The sequence below is a fragment of the Metopolophium dirhodum genome, chromosome 1 (assembly GCF_019925205.1).
Source record: "Metopolophium dirhodum isolate CAU chromosome 1, ASM1992520v1, whole genome shotgun sequence".
Taxonomy (NCBI): Eukaryota; Metazoa; Arthropoda; class Insecta; order Hemiptera; family Aphididae; genus Metopolophium; species Metopolophium dirhodum.
Window position 1 is genome coordinate 102,564,592 of NC_083560.1, and position 19,320 is coordinate 102,583,911.

Consider the following 19,320-nt stretch of genomic DNA (forward strand, 5'->3'; position numbering starts at 1 on the left):
AATTAAATGATTTTTTTTTAGTTTTTTTTTCAAATTTTTACTATCGATAAAAATTTGTTTGTTAGTTTAAAAAATTAATACGAAATTCTTCATGAGTGGTTATAATAGCAGTTCAAAAATATTAAAGATAGGTACATAGGCACAATTTTTATTGACACGCATTTGAATTAAAAATGATGACCAAATTCATCAAAATCACAAAAATTTGCAATCTATTTTTTAGTCAAAAATGTATAAAATGTTAAATTTTTACACCTAAGATTTGAAAATGTAATGCAAGGTTTCTAATAAGTATTTCAACTATTTCATACTGTAAAAAAAATTTTGAATTCGTTTAATCGGTGACGTATAGGTAATAAAATACGACGCGTACGTATTTGCACGTTGTGTAGTTGTTGTTTTCTGTTGTTTTTATTTCCTCAATTTACAATTTCAAAAAATTACATACGATATTCTTTTACGTGCATGCCGTAGGTGTTTTGAACATTTTTCATATTCTATATTACAGGTACCTATATCTTGCAGTCATAAAGTAAACATTTTTTTCATCGGTATAAGTACCTATCTATATATAGGTACAATTACTACAATTCAAGTTTCTTTTTGTCCTGATACGAGGGACAATACCCTTCCCAGCTGCTTAAAATACAATACTTCAAATCGACAACCCCCTTTCCTTCCCCGCGTAAGTCACACAGGCACGCCCCTGCAGACGTTCATATTATTATACAGACCGCCACTGGCCATCGATATTATAATATATTGTAATATGCCCATGACGCGTACCTGCCCTATATATTGTAGTGTGTATTTTATTATAACATTCCGTACGGTAATTTATAGGTATTACATATATATATATATATATACCTACATGTCCGTACACGATAGTTCGCGATAATAATATAATACAGAATCCGCCGGAGTTGTGCCACACATTAAATTTTGTCCTATGCACGTACATGCACCGTACAACGCGGCTCAATTTACCTCAGCAGACGTCCGTAATACGTACTATTGTAATAATAATAATAATAATAATATAATGCCAATATACGTATTATATTATTATGCGTGTATACGCCTTACGGTTGCAGTCCGGGGGTGGGTTTCCACTCGAGACCCCACGAGTGACAATGTCGTCGGCTTCCACCCCTCCGACAACCACCACCACAACAACGACGACGACGACGACAACAACAACAATAATAACGCGCGCGTGTAAGTGTGCGTCTGCTTGTGTTCGTGTGCGTCCCGACCGTGTCTGTGGTGTTTTTATTGGCGATGACGTCATCTCGGTTTTACGGTTCGCCTACGCGAAGCAATAAATGATGATATGACTCACACGCAGCCGTGCGCTTTTCGCTCGGGCGCCTTTGACTCCGACGACGACCCTGCGGTCGACGACAGAGGTGCGCGTCATAGTCTATACGCGTGTACGGCGGCTGCCTTTAATCCCGTTCGGACTACGATCTCGCTGAGACCATATCACGACGAAACATAATATAGGTTACCTGCCTATAGGATATCGTTAGCATAAGTCGCTCAAGTCAGCAGTGCACCGCCCCACTATATATGTTAGTGTACATTTGATGTACCTATCGTATCCGCAGAAATACAAACAGTGGGCGGAGGGAGTCAAAATAAAAAGATCTCGTACAATAAATTACAATTTTCAAAATATTTCGGTTTTACGGTTCGATATCAGGATAGCGTCAGTATACATATTAAGTCATTCAAGTCAGCAGTGCAGCACCACCCCACTATATATTAATATATTATGAACAGTATACGTATCATATCCGCAGAAATACAAACAGTGGGTGGAGGGAGTCAAAATAAAAAAACTCGTACAATAAATTACAATTTTCAAAATATCTCGGTTTTACGGTTCGCATACGCGAAGCAATAAATGATGATATGACTTACACGCAGCCGTGCGCTTTTCGCCCGGGTGCCTTTGACTCCGACGACCCTGCGGTCGACGACAGAGGTGCGCGTCATAATCTATATGTACGTATGGTTATCGCGTGTACTGCGGCTGCCTTTAATCCCGTTCGGACTACGATCCCGCTGAGACCATATGACGACGAAATATAATATAGGATAGCGTCAGCATAAGTCGCTCAAGTCAGCAGTGCACCACCCCACTATAAATGTTAGTGTACATTTGATATACCTATCATATCCGCAGAAATACAAACAGTGGGCGGAGGGAGTCAAAATAAAAAAATCTCGTACAATAAATTAAAATTTTAAAAATATCTCGGTTTTACGGTTCGATATCAGGATAGCGTCAGTATACATATTAAGTCATTCAAGTCAGCAGTGCAGCACCACCCCACTATATATTAATATATTATGTATAGTATACGTTTGATATAGGTACCTATCATATCCGCAGAAATACAAACAGTAAGTGAAGTGGAGAGAGTCAAAATAAAAACACCTATATGTACTAGGCCTATCTAGTTAAAACTAATAAATAATACGATTATTAATTGTTCATAACACTGAATACCGATGTACATATATCACATACATCATTATGTATACATTTAACTATACTCACTGTATTTAGTAATAAAATAATATATAGGTAATAATAATAGAGTTAAGGGTATCAGCAGACGTGTGTTTAGTACGAATAGGTACCTCCTTCTGGCCTTACAGAAAAAAATCTGGCGCCTCGTGAATGTGAAATAATAGGATTTTGATTATTTTATTTTTAAACTGACTTTATACAATGGTCTCTGGTTAAGAACTATCTATATTTTACAGACGTTGTACTAAATGTCTAAATAGTTATACAATTGTGAATGTTTTTAAATGTATATTTCTAGTTTGATATAAATCTTAAGATATGTCTAAACCGGAATATAATCTGAATAAAATGTTCCTCTCTCAAATTAAAAATTGACAATTTTTAATCAACAACCAAATTTAATTATTACTTTTCATGCACGAAACTGTGTATTTATGATGAATAAATATCCGACGAACTGTATCTTATATTATTATGAAAATTCAATTGGTTGCGTTCACTGCAGTTATCTAGATCGAGGACAAATAATTACGGTGCGGTCTTATAATCGGTTGACGATACGTTAAAAATGTCAGAAAAATTACCTACATTTTGATATATAGTTGAATAAATATGCTCTTATTTAAAAAACAGAAGTTTTTTAAGTTTCAATCCTTAGCTATAAAAATTGTTTATTTTATAAATTTTTAACTACAAAATATGCACATTTTCGAGATTTTGAGGTGTTTTGTTAAAATTTTAACTTAAAATACTTATAAAAAAAATAAATAATATCTATATGGATCTTTAATGATTCTCATCTGCTAGTATAATAACTTATGAAGGACCTTGTATTATTATATTAAATTTTCAATTATTTCGACTAAAAAAAAAAAAAAAAATGTATAAAGTAAATGTAAATGTATAATGTATTTAGGATTTAGGTATAAAAAAAACAAGAAAAAACGAAACTTGAAAATATTTATAAATAGATCAAAAACGAGCCAATCTATTTTGAAAATTTTTTGGTGTATATAAAAGGTCAATATAAACATTTGGTAAAAATTGCATGTACTTATCTACGCAAATTTTTTTTAGTTACTCTAAAAAACAAAATCAACAAAAAAATTTTTTGAAAACTGGTTTTGTGTAAAAATCTCAGTTTATTTAAAAAAATTTTTTGTTTTTCTTACGCTTTTGAAAATTACTGGGAATTTTTAATTTTTACTTTTGATCCCCCTCCCCTTTCACAAGTACTTTCCTACTAGAAAAGATGCCAAAGCAGAAAATTAAAGCATTTTTCTGCCTCTCAACGTAAATATGTGATGACAGACACAAGAGAAAAAAACACACATCATTGTAAAATCAATACATTCATAAAAATCTACAATTTACGATAATGCACCCATGTGGGTGGATGCTTTGTATCTAAACTCGAAGTTCACCTTGGATATTATTGGCATGGCTGAGATTTTCACTGAACTGTAAACATTGAACGATCATACTGCAGACTGAAAAACTTGTGACACTATTATCAGACTTCACCATATTGATTGCGTGTTCATTGTTTTCATATAATATGTATTTTCAGTCTATTGGTTTTACTATAATGTGTGTTTTTTTAACCATTTTAAATTTGTACTACTATAGTACCAACACTAAAAACATTCAATCTATATAGCAGAAAAACTTCACAGTTTTTTTTTTTATTATTATTATTTCAAATGAACTCTAGAAAACCTATAAAACAAAAAGTATTCTATGGAACATTTTATGTATTTTCTTATTAAATCCAGCAACACGTCCATTCTAGATTGCACATTTTCTTTCAAGGAAATCAAGTGCACAATATATATATTTATATATTATATAAATTATAAATATTATATTGTTGAAAGTTCACTTTTTTAAACTGATAATTTAGTATTTACATGTTACGTATTTACATGACCAAAAATCAATATAATTCGATATATTGTGTACTTATTCAATTTATTACATTAAAGATATTATTGATTTTAAATATTATTGTAAACCACGATCTTATGTAATAATATGTATTCAATATTGAAAAACATTTTTTTAATGTATGTAGTATGACGTATATTGTATATAAAAAATATATATTTATAGGTACGGTCATAGAGAACAATAATTTATCATAGAAAACTATTTTTAATACAATAATATGTATGTAACTAGTCTGATGATTTACTTATACGAATATTAATTTATTAGTCCTAATATAAAGAACAATAATTCAATAATTATAGTCATTTAAATTTAGTATAAATCTAAGTTGTTTACAAATAATATTTTGCTTGAGAAAAATTATGTTCTTCTTTATTTTAACGTTTGTGTTTTTCAATATAGGTAGGTACGTGTATTAAATATATAGTTTATACTAAAATACATATAGTAGGTACCTAATAATACATTTTGGAACTATTTTAGTTACATAATTATGTTGGGTTCTTAAAACACTTAAGTTAAATAAACACCTATAGAAATATAATATTATCTATAAAAAATATATACGTTATTTAATGATTTGATTTTTGTTTTAAATTACCTACCTACTTATAATTTTAAATTATTTTCGAAACAATAGTTATAAATAATAATTTTTCTTTGAATCATTTAAATCGAATGTTTAGCATATACAGTAAAATATAATAAATATATACTTCCATATAATGTGTATTGTTTATAATATGTTTGCCTATTGTAATTATAACATTTTTACATTATATATTTTTTCTGAATTTTCCGAATTTCAATAAAAAAAAAAAGTAAATTTATTTATCTCACGTTGTTGACGGTGGCGAGTTATTTTAAATTTGTAAAAATTCATTTATTCAGGGTCGACATTTAAATCCAATGTTATAGTTACATTATTTTACCCTACTTTATTATAATACATTTTGAAAAATATTTACCGACGGTGCCACACTATATATTATAAGCATATGTATTATGTATACTGTGTGGCCCGCAGTAGCTATTTGTATAATGTAACGTCGTGGAACACTTTTATTATAAACAAGAATCACCAACGTTGCAGAAGGTATACTAATTAACCTATTCAAATGTTTGTTTCGTTAAACCGGCTGACGAATTTCCAGACATAACGCAATCGTTAACAATTTTATTGTTTAATGTAATTTATTGAACTTGGATAGGTACTATAATATTTATATACATATACATACCGTCGTGATATACTATAATATATATTTTGCAATACATGACCAAGGCCCACCTACACCCACCAGCGACTGAAATAATCAAAAATGATTTCTCCGCGCCTAATAACATACCGCCAGAGCCGACTTCGTGAAGTTAATAATAATTATTATTATTGAATTTTAACGAAGACGATCGATGGAAGGAATCCGTGCGCGGCGTACAATCGGGCACATCGTTTCGGTGTATGTATCTTTCGTCTATGTAGGACATAGTATTATTATAGTAGCCTGTAGGTATTATAGGTACAGTTAAGTTGACTACATCGACAGTTGACAATTAATCACGCAGGATGATCGACCTGCTTACTAAGGATGGTCGACGGAATATTTTTGGTTCTTACTACAGAGCCTAATAATAGTAACTCATTCAAACACATAATATTTGATCTTTAAGTATCTTTGAAAAATAACGCAGTTTTATAAATAAGATCTTTTTTTTGTTCTTTATTTAAATGAGGTGAGGGTGCAAGACTCAAGATATTTCAAGTGTCGAATTTGCGGATTACGGCAAAGAGTGAACCTGTAAAGGTAAGTAATATACGCTTTGTTACAAGTATTAATTCCCTTAAACCATACAATTATATTATTTATTAATATATTATGCACTATCAAATATTATTAAAGAATAATGAAGTATTTAACAATAGGTACAAAATAATATACTTAGGTAAGTACCGACATATATACCAACAATATATCCCTACCTAAGTATTAAATATTTATTGTATAACTGGATTTTTAATTGTTATAATTACTTCTAAACAATGTTTGGAAATTTGACACAGTTGACAATAAGTATAGGCTTATTCCAATTTTTAGCAACGTAATAATTAGTCGTTCCATAATTTCCTTTTGAATTTCCATGAGAAATACGAATCCTGAAATCGGCATAATTATGGAAAAAGTTTAAAAATATGAAAAGTCCATACCTATTTCTAGAAAGATTATCGTTCAACTAAAGTGTTTAATGTAAATTAATTGAATTTCTATAAACTGATATTAATTTACCCCCTAATCAATACAACTATAGTCAAAGCTCAAACAGCCACCAATTTTGAATATTATGTAGATAAGTACTTATGTGAATACATTGTACTCATCTTTATGTAAAATATAATTACCAGTATAATCACTATAACATTAAAATAGTTTAATAATATTTTAATAGATATTGATATAAAAATGTCTACATATTTTTTTCTTACATAGGTACTTTTGAATTTTTATTTTTTGAATGTTCGCGTAATTTTATATTCACCTAATACTTAATAACGATACAATAATTTTTTTATTTCATTATCACAGCCATAGTTCAAAATATATTAATATATGGCTTATAATAGGTTTAAATAATAGGTAGATAGTAGGTATAATAACCTATATCAAATATGTAATAAATATCTTAAATAAGTTCACCGTGTTATTTTGTTTAAATTAATAATAATATTGTAATTTAAAAACGATCGATATAGTAACTGGTACACACATAATATTATATTAATATGTAATATATTATTTACGTGCCTACAGGTAATGTGCTCGTTAACGTGCGTTTTATTTGCAGTAACTCTGTAAGTATTTACACCGTATAGAAGCCTAGTCAATGTGGATTATTTTTAATATTGGCACACTTATTTCGGTCATTGTACGTACTACACATTGCCCGGAAATTTTACATAATGTCCAACCATCCATTTTCCCCATGATAATGTGGTATAAATAATATCATATTATATACCTACCATAATAGGTAGGTAGGTAGTTACTGTGGTAATAATTATTGGTAAATATAGTAAAAAAATTAGAGTTCGATAAAAACCATATCATAATTTATTATTGATAATAATTTATTATAATAAATCTATTTAAATAAGTACCTATTTAAGTATAGCTTTGAGTGTTGAACTCAAAGCCGAAAATGTAGAGTACAACGAAAATATTTATCAAAACCAATTGAAAAAATAATCGAAATTCCTGTGACATAATAATATTATCTATTAATATTGTTTTGAAAAGTGCTTATTTTACGAACCAAAATAAATATTTACAAAATAATATGTCAATGGTAGGTCGGTAAAAAACTAATAAATAATAAATAATAATATTTTATAGTTTTTATACAATATTGAATATTATAATATTATAATTTATGGTCATGTACATGAGTCACGAGTAAGTTATAATTATTTAGTAGGTACCTACTACGTACTTAGTACGTCGAAATTAGAATCGGTTTGCCAAAACTTTATCATGTAGTTCAACTAATTATGTCGCAACTAAATTATTTGTATTTAAAGTACCTATTTACTTGTAGATGAGATAATACAATTTCTTAAAACAGTTTTACTATCAAATTATTATTTTTTTTTTATTGATATTAAGTATTTTAACTTAACTGCTAAATTAAAATCAATTTATTACACATACACTCATATATTATTTTAGAATAAAAAATTAACAGTAATTACAATATAATGAACAATTATTCTGCTATGGTTTTTGCTTAGCCGTCAGAGAATATTCTAATAATAAATTATTTTCAATTTTAAAATACTAAATAACATAACTTAATCATGATTAGATAGGTATTATATTTATTTTAGATTATGAGTTGTGCGTGGAATAAATGTTACATTAGTTTAACAAATGTCCAATGATGTGTTTAGTTTACACTTTTATTTTTTGTCTGTCGTCAAGTTTTACTGTAGGCACTGAAAATTTGATCCAAATTCAACTATAAGTTGGTTTCTTGGTACAAGATATATACATATATTGTATAATTATATTACCATTTTCTATTCATGGTAAATTGATAAAATATTAAAATATTATATTTTTAAAATTAGTTTTTAAAGTAGATTACATTTTTGATTCTCTGACAAAAAGCTGGACAATTAATTTAATGCAAAGTTCCTCATAATTTCATCTTGGAGAAAGAAATTAAAAAATTTCAAAAAATAGACAAATGCTATTGAAATTCAAATTTTGATGACATTGGATATTCCAACGTATAGGTATAAAATATAACGTTTTATCCTCAAACGTTGTTTGTTATTTTGATATTATGTAAAAACATATTAATAGGATGTCAGCGCAATATTTGTTTTCTCTCTTGGACCCACGCGCAACATAGATAAAACGCTTTCATCTAAAATCATTTTTTTTATGATTTTTGAGTAATCTTAGAGTAAAATCAACTATTAAAAAAATTATAGAGGATAATATTTTTGAGGGTGTGACATATCGATTTTATATTTTATTGTTATTTGATTTTGTATTCGACGTTCAAAATAAATAAAATATTTTGTAAATTTAAAGTTTAAGACAATATTTAGACAAATCGATGTGTCCTCAATAATGTTATTCTCTATCTTTTCGGTATTGACTTATAAGTTATATAATATATAGCCATATAGGTATACCTATATTGTATGTCCTTGGAAAAAATTTGTTCAACCTATCGAATCACGAAAATACTGATAATAGTATTAATATAATGGAACATAAATTATCCTTAGAAATGGATGGTGATCCACCAGTCTCCTAGCTAACAATAGTTTATCATTGAATTCAAATTTAACACATCAATCGCAGTGACCTACTCGATGACGAGGTGGTAGGTAAACCATAAACTCGATAGGTAGGTAGGAATATACAGAAGAGCGAGTTGCCCGGTTTTTAAACATAGCTGCGGTATACCTATACATACGATATGGTAGTTTGTTGTTCACATATGCGTAGACGACTTTTATAAGCCACATACTATTATATATAGAATATAAAAAGTGAAATTAATTTCACTCTTTCGTTTTAACAATCCAACATAATATTACAAATAGTATTATCATTCGTCTCGGAATGAATAGCAATATTTTGATTGATAGAAATCAAAATCATTTGAATGGGGACGCGCCTGTCTACAATAATCCCGAAACTCTGTGACTTGACAAAATATTGTGCCTATAGACATTGTTCGACTTCAGAATATTAATCATTCACGCGGTATTCGTGTATATTAAATGCGTTGGTATATATAATGTAATATAGTATGCACTGTATGCACTAGGTAAACACGAGTTTATTTTATATTTTAACGCTTGTTAAAATGAATTATGTCTATCGATACAACACACACACACCTCGTCCGTCGGTACCGGTGAGGCGAGTGCGTTACATTGCTTGTATTCAATAATAATAATTTTAAAGCAAAGTTTATCACATTCGATAAACGATTATTCCGACCCGTCTCGATGTCTTGTATACCTACCATATAATATAATGTAATTTATTATATTATATAATAGCTTTGTCGCTTTGTTATACACACCAATTTTTATAATGTATACCTACGTCAGACTACGTGTAGATCGAATTACTAGGTGGACCCGTCGTTACTCGTTATCGTCGTCGTCGTCGTCGTCGTCGTCGTCGTCGTCGGGTCGTTGGGTCCTGGATATGGTTTATACCTATATAGTATTATAGTCACCCGTTATAGCGCATAATAATTATTATTGTTATTACGTATAGTTTTATACGGAGCGTGAAAATTAAACTTTAACCCGTCTCGATTTTCGAAGGTCGCGTTCGATCGTATACTGTCCTGCGCTTCATATTAATATATAGAACGGTTATATTGTACAAGATAAAAATCTCGATGCGCGTACAACGATAAAGAATCGTTCGAGAAAACGAATTGTTTCGCGTGACAGCAGCTATGGGTGGCGGGTTGGAACCGGGTAAGTGGTTAGGGGTTGAGCAGTTAGCGCTCAGCCGTTACAACTTGTATACATCATTGCGAATGTATGGTGCGACAGAGACAGAGAGCGAATGAGAGAAAGAGAGAGAGAGAGCATACCTAATTCGAAAAACTTAAATTAAACGAGTGGAAATAGTTTTTACCAAGATTGGCGCGTCTATAATTATACATCATACCGTGCGACGTATCTACTACACCGCCACCGCCTCCACCGCGGTCACCACCACTAAACATCTGCCGCCGCCGTCGCCACCACCTCCACCAGTCACCGCCCAGAGACGAGTAGGAAAGTCGAAAAAGCGGCGCCCTCCTCAGTGCACGTTGCGATACGAACGAGCGTGACGGTCTCTGCGTACAGTCGTCACCGTATCCCGTCCGGTGGTATTATGCCAATGCGATTTTATTATTAATACGCTCACTCGGTAATACTTAATTATAGGTACCTGTATTGGATATATTATATCGCGTCCCATTCCGCTATGCTGTAATATTATATTCGACGACCATCAACAATACAGTAAATAATCGTGTACCTATAATAATAAAAAAAAAAACATAATATTATCAGAATCATGTCTCGCTGAGCCGAGAATACCGTCCAAATTTAAGACTTTTAAATTCGGGGTTTTTACCCTCGTCCGACGTCATATTATACTCAACCTACCTACACCTACAGAACGGCATTATCTAATAATTATTAATATATTATCGTAAATCGGGTGCACGATGGACAACGTCGAAGACTATTATAACATGGATTACCCGTACGACGATTACAATAAAAGTGAGTTCAACCACAATATAATATCAATTATCTTGTTGTTATTAGGTATTATTTATTATTATATTTACTGTTTTATCTTTATACCCATTAAAATAAATGGGTGTTCAATACTGCTAGTTGTGGTCGACCATCGCAGTGCTCTGCTATAGTAGGTTCGTATAGGATATTGCGTACCTATATTATGCGTAGGTGTATTTTAAATGCGTGTAATGTTTACGCAAAACTTTTGAAATGTATTATTGATACCAACGACCTGTGCGAGTATATTATAATATACCGTCGTGTATAGCAAACGATATGTAAAGTTATAAATGGAGCTCGGAACAACGGTAATATCCACCTGCTGATAATATTATTATGATAATGGCGAACATAATCATGTGGTAGTCGGCGATAATTATTTAAAATAATTTTCATATAGTCAGGTACATTATAATATACCAGTGTCACAGTGACTATATTTATAACAGTTTTAAACCTGCATCATCAAACATTTTCATATTAGTATATTACCTAATTAAGGCTAATACCAACTTATTGTTTTAAATTTACCATTTTCACTTTTCTCAAATGAAAAAAAAACATAATATTTAGCCGTATGTACTATGTATTTTGTTATAAATTATAAATTATTATGGATGATTTTAACTAACAATCTAAAATTAATGTTATTTTTCTAACATCAACTGGGACACTAGGTAATATAATATATCGATTATGAATACCTACGATTATTAGTATTTATAAACAATGACTAATATTAAATTATTTTAGAAAAATAATTTAAAGAAAATGGTGTTAAAAATAATTATATCTGTTTTCGTGGGGAGGAGGACGCAGCTACCTCTATTCCCTTCCCCCACCAATATGCTGTTTAGGTTTAGGGGTACATACCCCTATAATATAGGTAGCTAAGTATAAAATATAAATACGCTAAAAAGTCGTTTATCCAAGTAATTATTATTCTCTGTATTGTGAAATACTAAAATGTATTTAATGTTTTTTAAATCACTTGGAATATTCGCTTAGATTGTATACAAATACGTTCGTTTGTATCGTACCATACTACCATTATCGTATTTTGAAATGTGTTGTACCGCATAACCCATGCCGGAAAATGCTATTAAATATAACAAATTCAGTTACTGTTTAATTTACCACGCTTTTGCCATGGCATTGTCAATTACAATTTGTACGATAAAATGAACGATTAACGCACACGCGTTTCCCGAAAACTTGGGAAATGGAAATTGGAATTAGCAAACATATTACAGGAAATTAGAAAAAATAGCTTATACGACTATCGTTGTCCCGGAACTAATGGCGGTCTAAATGTAATCGAGTTCAATAAGCTCATGTCAAATTGTACAAAATTGTACAAAAATGTAGTACTATCATGAACATGGCAACATATATGTTTGTGTACGCAGATATACCGTATACTATATCGTCTATATCCCTTGTTTTTTTATAAGTCAAAAGATTAAATATTTTATTTATATATTTTATAATATAAATACATTCAAATTCTTTGAAATAAAAATAAAATTGAATGTTTCGAATCATAGTTGTACCTACTTCAAATAATCAATACGATAATATTAATTTCGTTTGTTCCATCTGTACTGCGTAAATAATATAGTGCATATTTTCTAAATACTAAATAGATACTATTAAAATCAACACAAGCATGAAATTTCAAAATAAATTTGATTTATAATAATTCGTAGAGCACATATTATTGTGTAATACAATAGGTAGGTATGTCATCATCTTCGTATGTACCGTCATAAATGAATGGTTCTTAAATCCTCAACCCCATCTGCGTTTCCTTCTTTTTAGAGAATTCCCAATAAGTCAATGGGTAAAAAATATATAAATAGTTTTTAAATAATACACAAATAGTAGGTACTTATATGTTTATTTTTAATAGCTTGAATAATTACTCATAATATGAAAAAAAGGTTTTTGGGTTGGATAGTATTTAATTTTTAATCAAATTAATTTGAGGAGTAGCCCGCATTTAATAATAATATTATGTAGGTACCTACCACATATTAATTGTTTTAATGTTTTATATTACAACGAAGTATAGTTTATTATGATGTTGGTACGTACTTATTCACTATAAAAAGTGGTATGAACAACAATTATATTTTCTATGGGTGTACATTTATTATTTCAGTTTATGCGACCGATGGGCTATATATTATATAATTATAATATGTGTATAATGTATATGTAAAATAAAACAAAACGTGATCAATTAAAATAAATTGATTGCATAATGTAACTTATAGTAACTGATGATAAGACCAGTTTTTCAATTAAACGATGTATTTATTTTAATAAATATCTAATTCAAAGATTGAACGTCTTCGATTAATTTTATCTTTTAAATTTATTTTTCTGAATCGTATAATTATTAAGTACCTAAATAGTACCTAGTACTTACTAACACTTACATTATTATCTAAGTTGAGAGTTGGGACGTTATGTTATAATAATAATGAAGTTACCTAATTGATTAAATTTATATTATCTTATTTAATTCATTCATCATACCAACGTATACCTAATAAACATTCAATTATAATAATCTGCTTTATGAATAATGGTAATAAATTGATATTGGCACTTGGTTGGTACATATGCATATTTTTATACTGGGCTATTATTTTAACAGTAAACACTCAATTTCCCCTAAGTCTTACCGTTTTTGCAAATATATTTTTCTTATAACTGGCTACTATATGTTCTATTAACATTACCTATATGAATAATATGCTTAGTTAGTGCATGCCGTTAGCGGACTAACTAGCTGAGAATTTCGATATTATATAGAAAACTAATTTTAAACGAGTAGTTAAGTAATAGTTGATTAGTTATGACTAATAAGTTATAAGTTATAGCATGTAAGTTTATGCGAGCTTAGTAAAGAGTAGTGGACCAACATTTTGCGTGGTAGGTACCCATGTGCTCATCTAAACTTTGAATACTCATTTACTTATAACTAGGGTTTGGAACTTATTGCATATATGTTTTTGCGTGACGGTTATAGAATATTCAGGGTAAAATATAAATTAATTTTATGAAATTAAATACAAAGTTTGTTATGCACATTGCATAGTTTGGCATATTTTGTTATATTTTACAAAAAAAGCATATTCGATAAATTTCTGCATATTTTTAACAATAATTATTATTGATGATAATATATTTGAATTTGATATTAATAGATATTTATATCTATAACCAACTTATCATTTTTTACCGTTTTCCCAAGTTTACTTTTTCTATAATTTTAGCTGAATATTTAAGATAATATTTTGGTATACATTTTCAATATGCGATTCGCATCCAAACTTCGTACACTTTTAGTATCATATTCGGAATCCAACTTATAAATAATTAACTACTTATTCAAAATTTGATTTTTTGATTACGACATTTTTAGAAAAATATTTTGTCTCGGAACATATTATTAAGTTAAAAACTGCAAATACCTACTATATCGTTCAAGAAAGTTAGAAGCTTAAAAAATGAAAACAGTACAAAATGGTATAGTGTAAATAAATATTTTTTGCAAACATTTTATATTGTAATGACTTCGAGTTATGTAAAACAAAATAATTTTAAAAACGGTAATAATTTTCGAGACGAGTTCTACTGTTTACTGTTAAAAGAATCACCTTGTATAGGTATACATAAATAGCGTAGGTATATGATACATACAGCTAATGTGCTTAGTGCTTACTCACGTCATAGCATTTTAAGCTAATTATTAAATTACACGTAGTGGCTGGTACTAGTCTATATACCATAATATGCGTATAGTAGGTATATGATGTCACCTATTACTGATTTTTAACCCACTAATGTTTCATGGCACATTATATTATATTATTATGAAATTATATAATATAATATATAGATGTATTATAGGTAGGTTACCTAGACGTCGCGTGGTTAAACATTTTTTTTTGTTACACCCAAAATAATGTAATCTACATAATATGACGATACATGACGTAATATAAAACAATGGTTTGTTTATTATATCCGTATGACTGCGTAAATATTGATATTCTCGAATTCTAGATTTATTAAAATGCATTATGCAGTGACCCACCACCCACGGGGTTCCTGATTCCCGGAGACGCAGCTCTGTGTATAAATGCATAGTAATAAATACTAAGAAAAATAATTATATGTATAGTATTAGAATATTATTATAACGAGACAGATGTTTCGAAATTGATCGATTTGTCGTCCTGGTATTTGTGTAAACACAAAAGGTTATAAGTTATAAAGCAATAAAGGCGTATACGTCGGAGAAAATACCATATATTTCATGAAGTAAGTACAACACGCGAATGGCGAAGGGTAGGTACAGAAAATCTCACTCTACACCTGATCTCAAATCTTGTGCACACGTTAACAATGAACCATCTGAATAAATTGACTCTAGACGGGCGAGGGCTGTCATTTCAATATTTGTTAGGGTAGGGCATACAAATCACCGGCCCTATAATTATAAAACTTTAAATATAAAAAAAAAAAGCTGCTCGCTCCACTCGCAAGATAACCAAATACCCATTTCAGACATTTTTTAACATTATATTATAAAACACAGTTACACTTTTACTAACATAATATTAAGTACTTATTAAAACGTAATCTTAACTCACATCAACATATTATTTTAACCTTCAGTATAGTTTACTCTGAAAAACATATAATAACATAATATTATAATATTAAATATTATATAACATATTTCTATACTAAAGTTATTTTTTTTTATAGTAGATTACAGAAAACCAAGCCCGTTTGGACCAGGACCATTTAGCTACTTTAAAAAGCCCCTCCTCAAATGACGGCCCTGAGACGGGCTCTTACGTTTGTTTAAACCTATAATACATAAATAATTTATTATGTTCATAGTTAATATAGTAATGAATAATGATAAAGTTATTATAATTTAATACATTACAATATTTAATATATTTTTATAAAATATACCTATATAGTGTATAATAATATTATAAATTATTATAATTTATATCATTGCCAATATCGTGTTAGGACACCCAAAGATTATTCTTCATGATTAATATTGATGTTGATATCGATTGGGTATTTGGGTACATGATATTTACAATTAACCTAAAACAAATTCTGAACTCACAATGTATAATGTAAATTAATAATCATTAGGTAGGTACCTATACTTTTAGTTATTAGGACAGTTTAAACTCTATTATACTTACCTACATAGATAATACTTATTCTACATTTCTATCACCCCTTTCGCGCTATTCTTCGTTTAAATATGAAGTTTGAACATTTAACAGAAATTTATTGTTACCTACAAGTGTTATTTTAAAATGTAATATTATTTCAATTAATTATATTGATGGGAATATTATAACATTATAGATTATCTTAAATTTTAGGACAAATTAAATGTTGTACCTACCATGAGAAGTATTTTTAATTATTGAAGATAAATTATTATTGAATGTAGGGGTCCTTTTGGTGCTATATTTTGCTTAGGTATAAATGTTTTTTTTGGAATTTGATTTGCAGTGGTTGTGGTATTTATCGAAGGGTTTATTATAGTGGTTTTTATATCGATCACAGGTTTATATTTTACTTCAATCCTATCATTTTTTCACAAAATTCATTTTTAACTTCCATTAAACACGGTTTTTTTAAATTAAAACTGTCAAATATGTTGTTAGTTCTAACTTAATACTAAATACCAAGACAAAATAAATACATTAAAATATATATCTCTAATGTAGGTAGTGGTAACCTATATACGTAGTGGTATATCTACGTCGTATGGAATTGTAATTATTATTGTTATTTTTACTAGGCTTCAACATCTCTGGTTATTACTTATTTTAGCATAGCGTGTATTTACAAGATTAAATTACAATTATTTTGGTTTACAGCTGTATAAACAATTTAAATGACCAAGATGTTGAGCTATTTAGAACTTTTGAAATATTGTATAATATTATACATTATACAATGTTTATTTAGGTTAGACAATTTGCTGTTGGTTTCATTGAGAGCTTCTTCTAAATAGTTCGGTGTGTGGACATCGTATTGAATATACTGTAGAGGATCTCTTTAATAAATCAATAAAGATGAATAGGTAATCTATACATGTTTAGCGACAAAGTTGAATTCAGGTATATAATTTAATAATTCTTAGTTGTAAGTATATTATTACTCATGGACTTGGATCACGCCTATATAGGTATGCAAATATGGCTATATAATCAATATATAATATGTATTGGACTTATAAGTATAGGTACCTAATATAGTATTACCTATTAAGTATAAACGTATAATATGCACAGATAAATAATAATTTTTGAATACAAATTACCAATTTTATAATAAAGGTACTTATTGAACTGTATAGCCGTATAGGCACCTGAATAAATTGAACAATGACTCTCGACGTTCATCGAATATTGGTAGCATTGAGTTTATAGATTGTACGAAATTCATATTCGATGATAGTAAGTTCCGATGTTAATTATGAAAGTTAATAGTTACCAACTATAGGTACTATTTTTATAAAATTCTTAAAAAGTACCATTTTTTTTTCCAAATGTAGGTATAATAATTAAAGTGATAGTTAACAACGTATTGGCGTTTTGGACAGTTTTATCAGAAAAAAAAACAAAAGATAAAAAAAAACATGAAATGATTGATTTTAACATTTACTAACTATACATATACTATTAAAGACTATATAGTAATGTAGACATAGTCGTATACAATATACTTAATAAATTACATACAATTAGGCATATGAATCATCCGTTTTAACATTTTAAGATGTATAGATAAATTAATAATTATTTCATAAATCCACACCACAATTATACGCTCTGAAATAATAAGAAATACTTCACAAGCTATTGTTTCTGACCACGATGAAAAAAAAAGGAATTATATTTAACGACCGTCTTTTAAAATTATCAAAAGCAATAGACAATTATCAGTTAAGTCTTTATGTAACATAAATGCAAGTGCAATAATCAAACAGTAATCGTTACTTGTTGAGATCAGATATGAAAGTGATTTAGCGTCTATATAAACTTGTATAATAAATTAAAGCCGCCGAAACTTTAGTATATGTCTTCATTAAGAAAATTGTATTATATAATATTATTACATTACATGTGGAACTGCTGCAGTGAACAGTGGACACTGAAGGACTTTAGATGATATATAGCAGGTGGGTACTATTTCTAATTTGAGTTTAATGTTTAAAGTGTGTATTCTGTATTTTACCCGTTATTTGGCTTATAGAATTTCGGAATTTTGGTTTCGGACCTCTAAAAATCAGATCTCAGCTGGTTTATAACGGGATAATATAATTATAATTTATAATATAAACTAATTACATTATTTGCACTATAGCATGCCTCTAGGTATGTATATATTGTAGGAAACCATAGACGTGCGCAGACTTTGTGTGCAGAGTGTGAAAACAAAAAAATTAGGCTCTTCCCCTCCAAAATACAAAATAAGTAAAGTAACAAAATCACAAATAATTTTTCATCGTTTTTTTTTTCAATGATCATAACTATCGTAATTTTCGACAGCGGGGGTTTTATTCACTCATTATAGCTTTTCTTATGCTATGTTACATGAATATATACAAATCAAACAAAATAAAGAACCTACATGTTTTGAATAAGCTTTGATTTGCAACTGAAAATAAATGTATTCAATATTTTTAATTATTAATACCTATTAAATAATAATATTATTAACATTTTTCGATAGTTCAGTTCTCCTTAGAAATGAGATGACGTTTTCTGGTCGGCAATCAGCTATTTTGTGCAATTTTTTTTTTCTTACTCGTTGGATCTGCATTTCGTTGCAATAATTAATATATTATTATAACATTTGTTAGCAAATTTTAATAAAACAATATTTATAGAATTGTTATCTCGTTTAATACTACTTT

At 29.0% G+C, this 19,320-nt stretch overlaps 1 protein-coding gene across 2 annotated transcripts in view; it reads left to right on the forward strand.

The window, feature by feature from the left end:
* Positions 1-6,277: 6,277 nt before the first annotated feature.
* LOC132936364 (uncharacterized) overlaps positions 6,278-19,320 on the forward strand; it is a 38,844-nt gene continuing 25,801 nt past the window's right edge. The window contains exon 1 of one of the 2 annotated variants that reach the window (XM_061003084.1): positions 6,278-6,300. Coding sequence is in view for 1 of the 2 variants with exons in the window: in XM_061003082.1 (XP_060859065.1) it covers positions 11,255-11,312 (58 nt within the window). In the remaining variant the exon portion in view is untranslated. Of the gene's footprint in view, positions 6,301-10,842; positions 11,313-19,320 lie in introns of those variants that run through there. The other variant, XM_061003082.1, reaches the window with a different exon arrangement.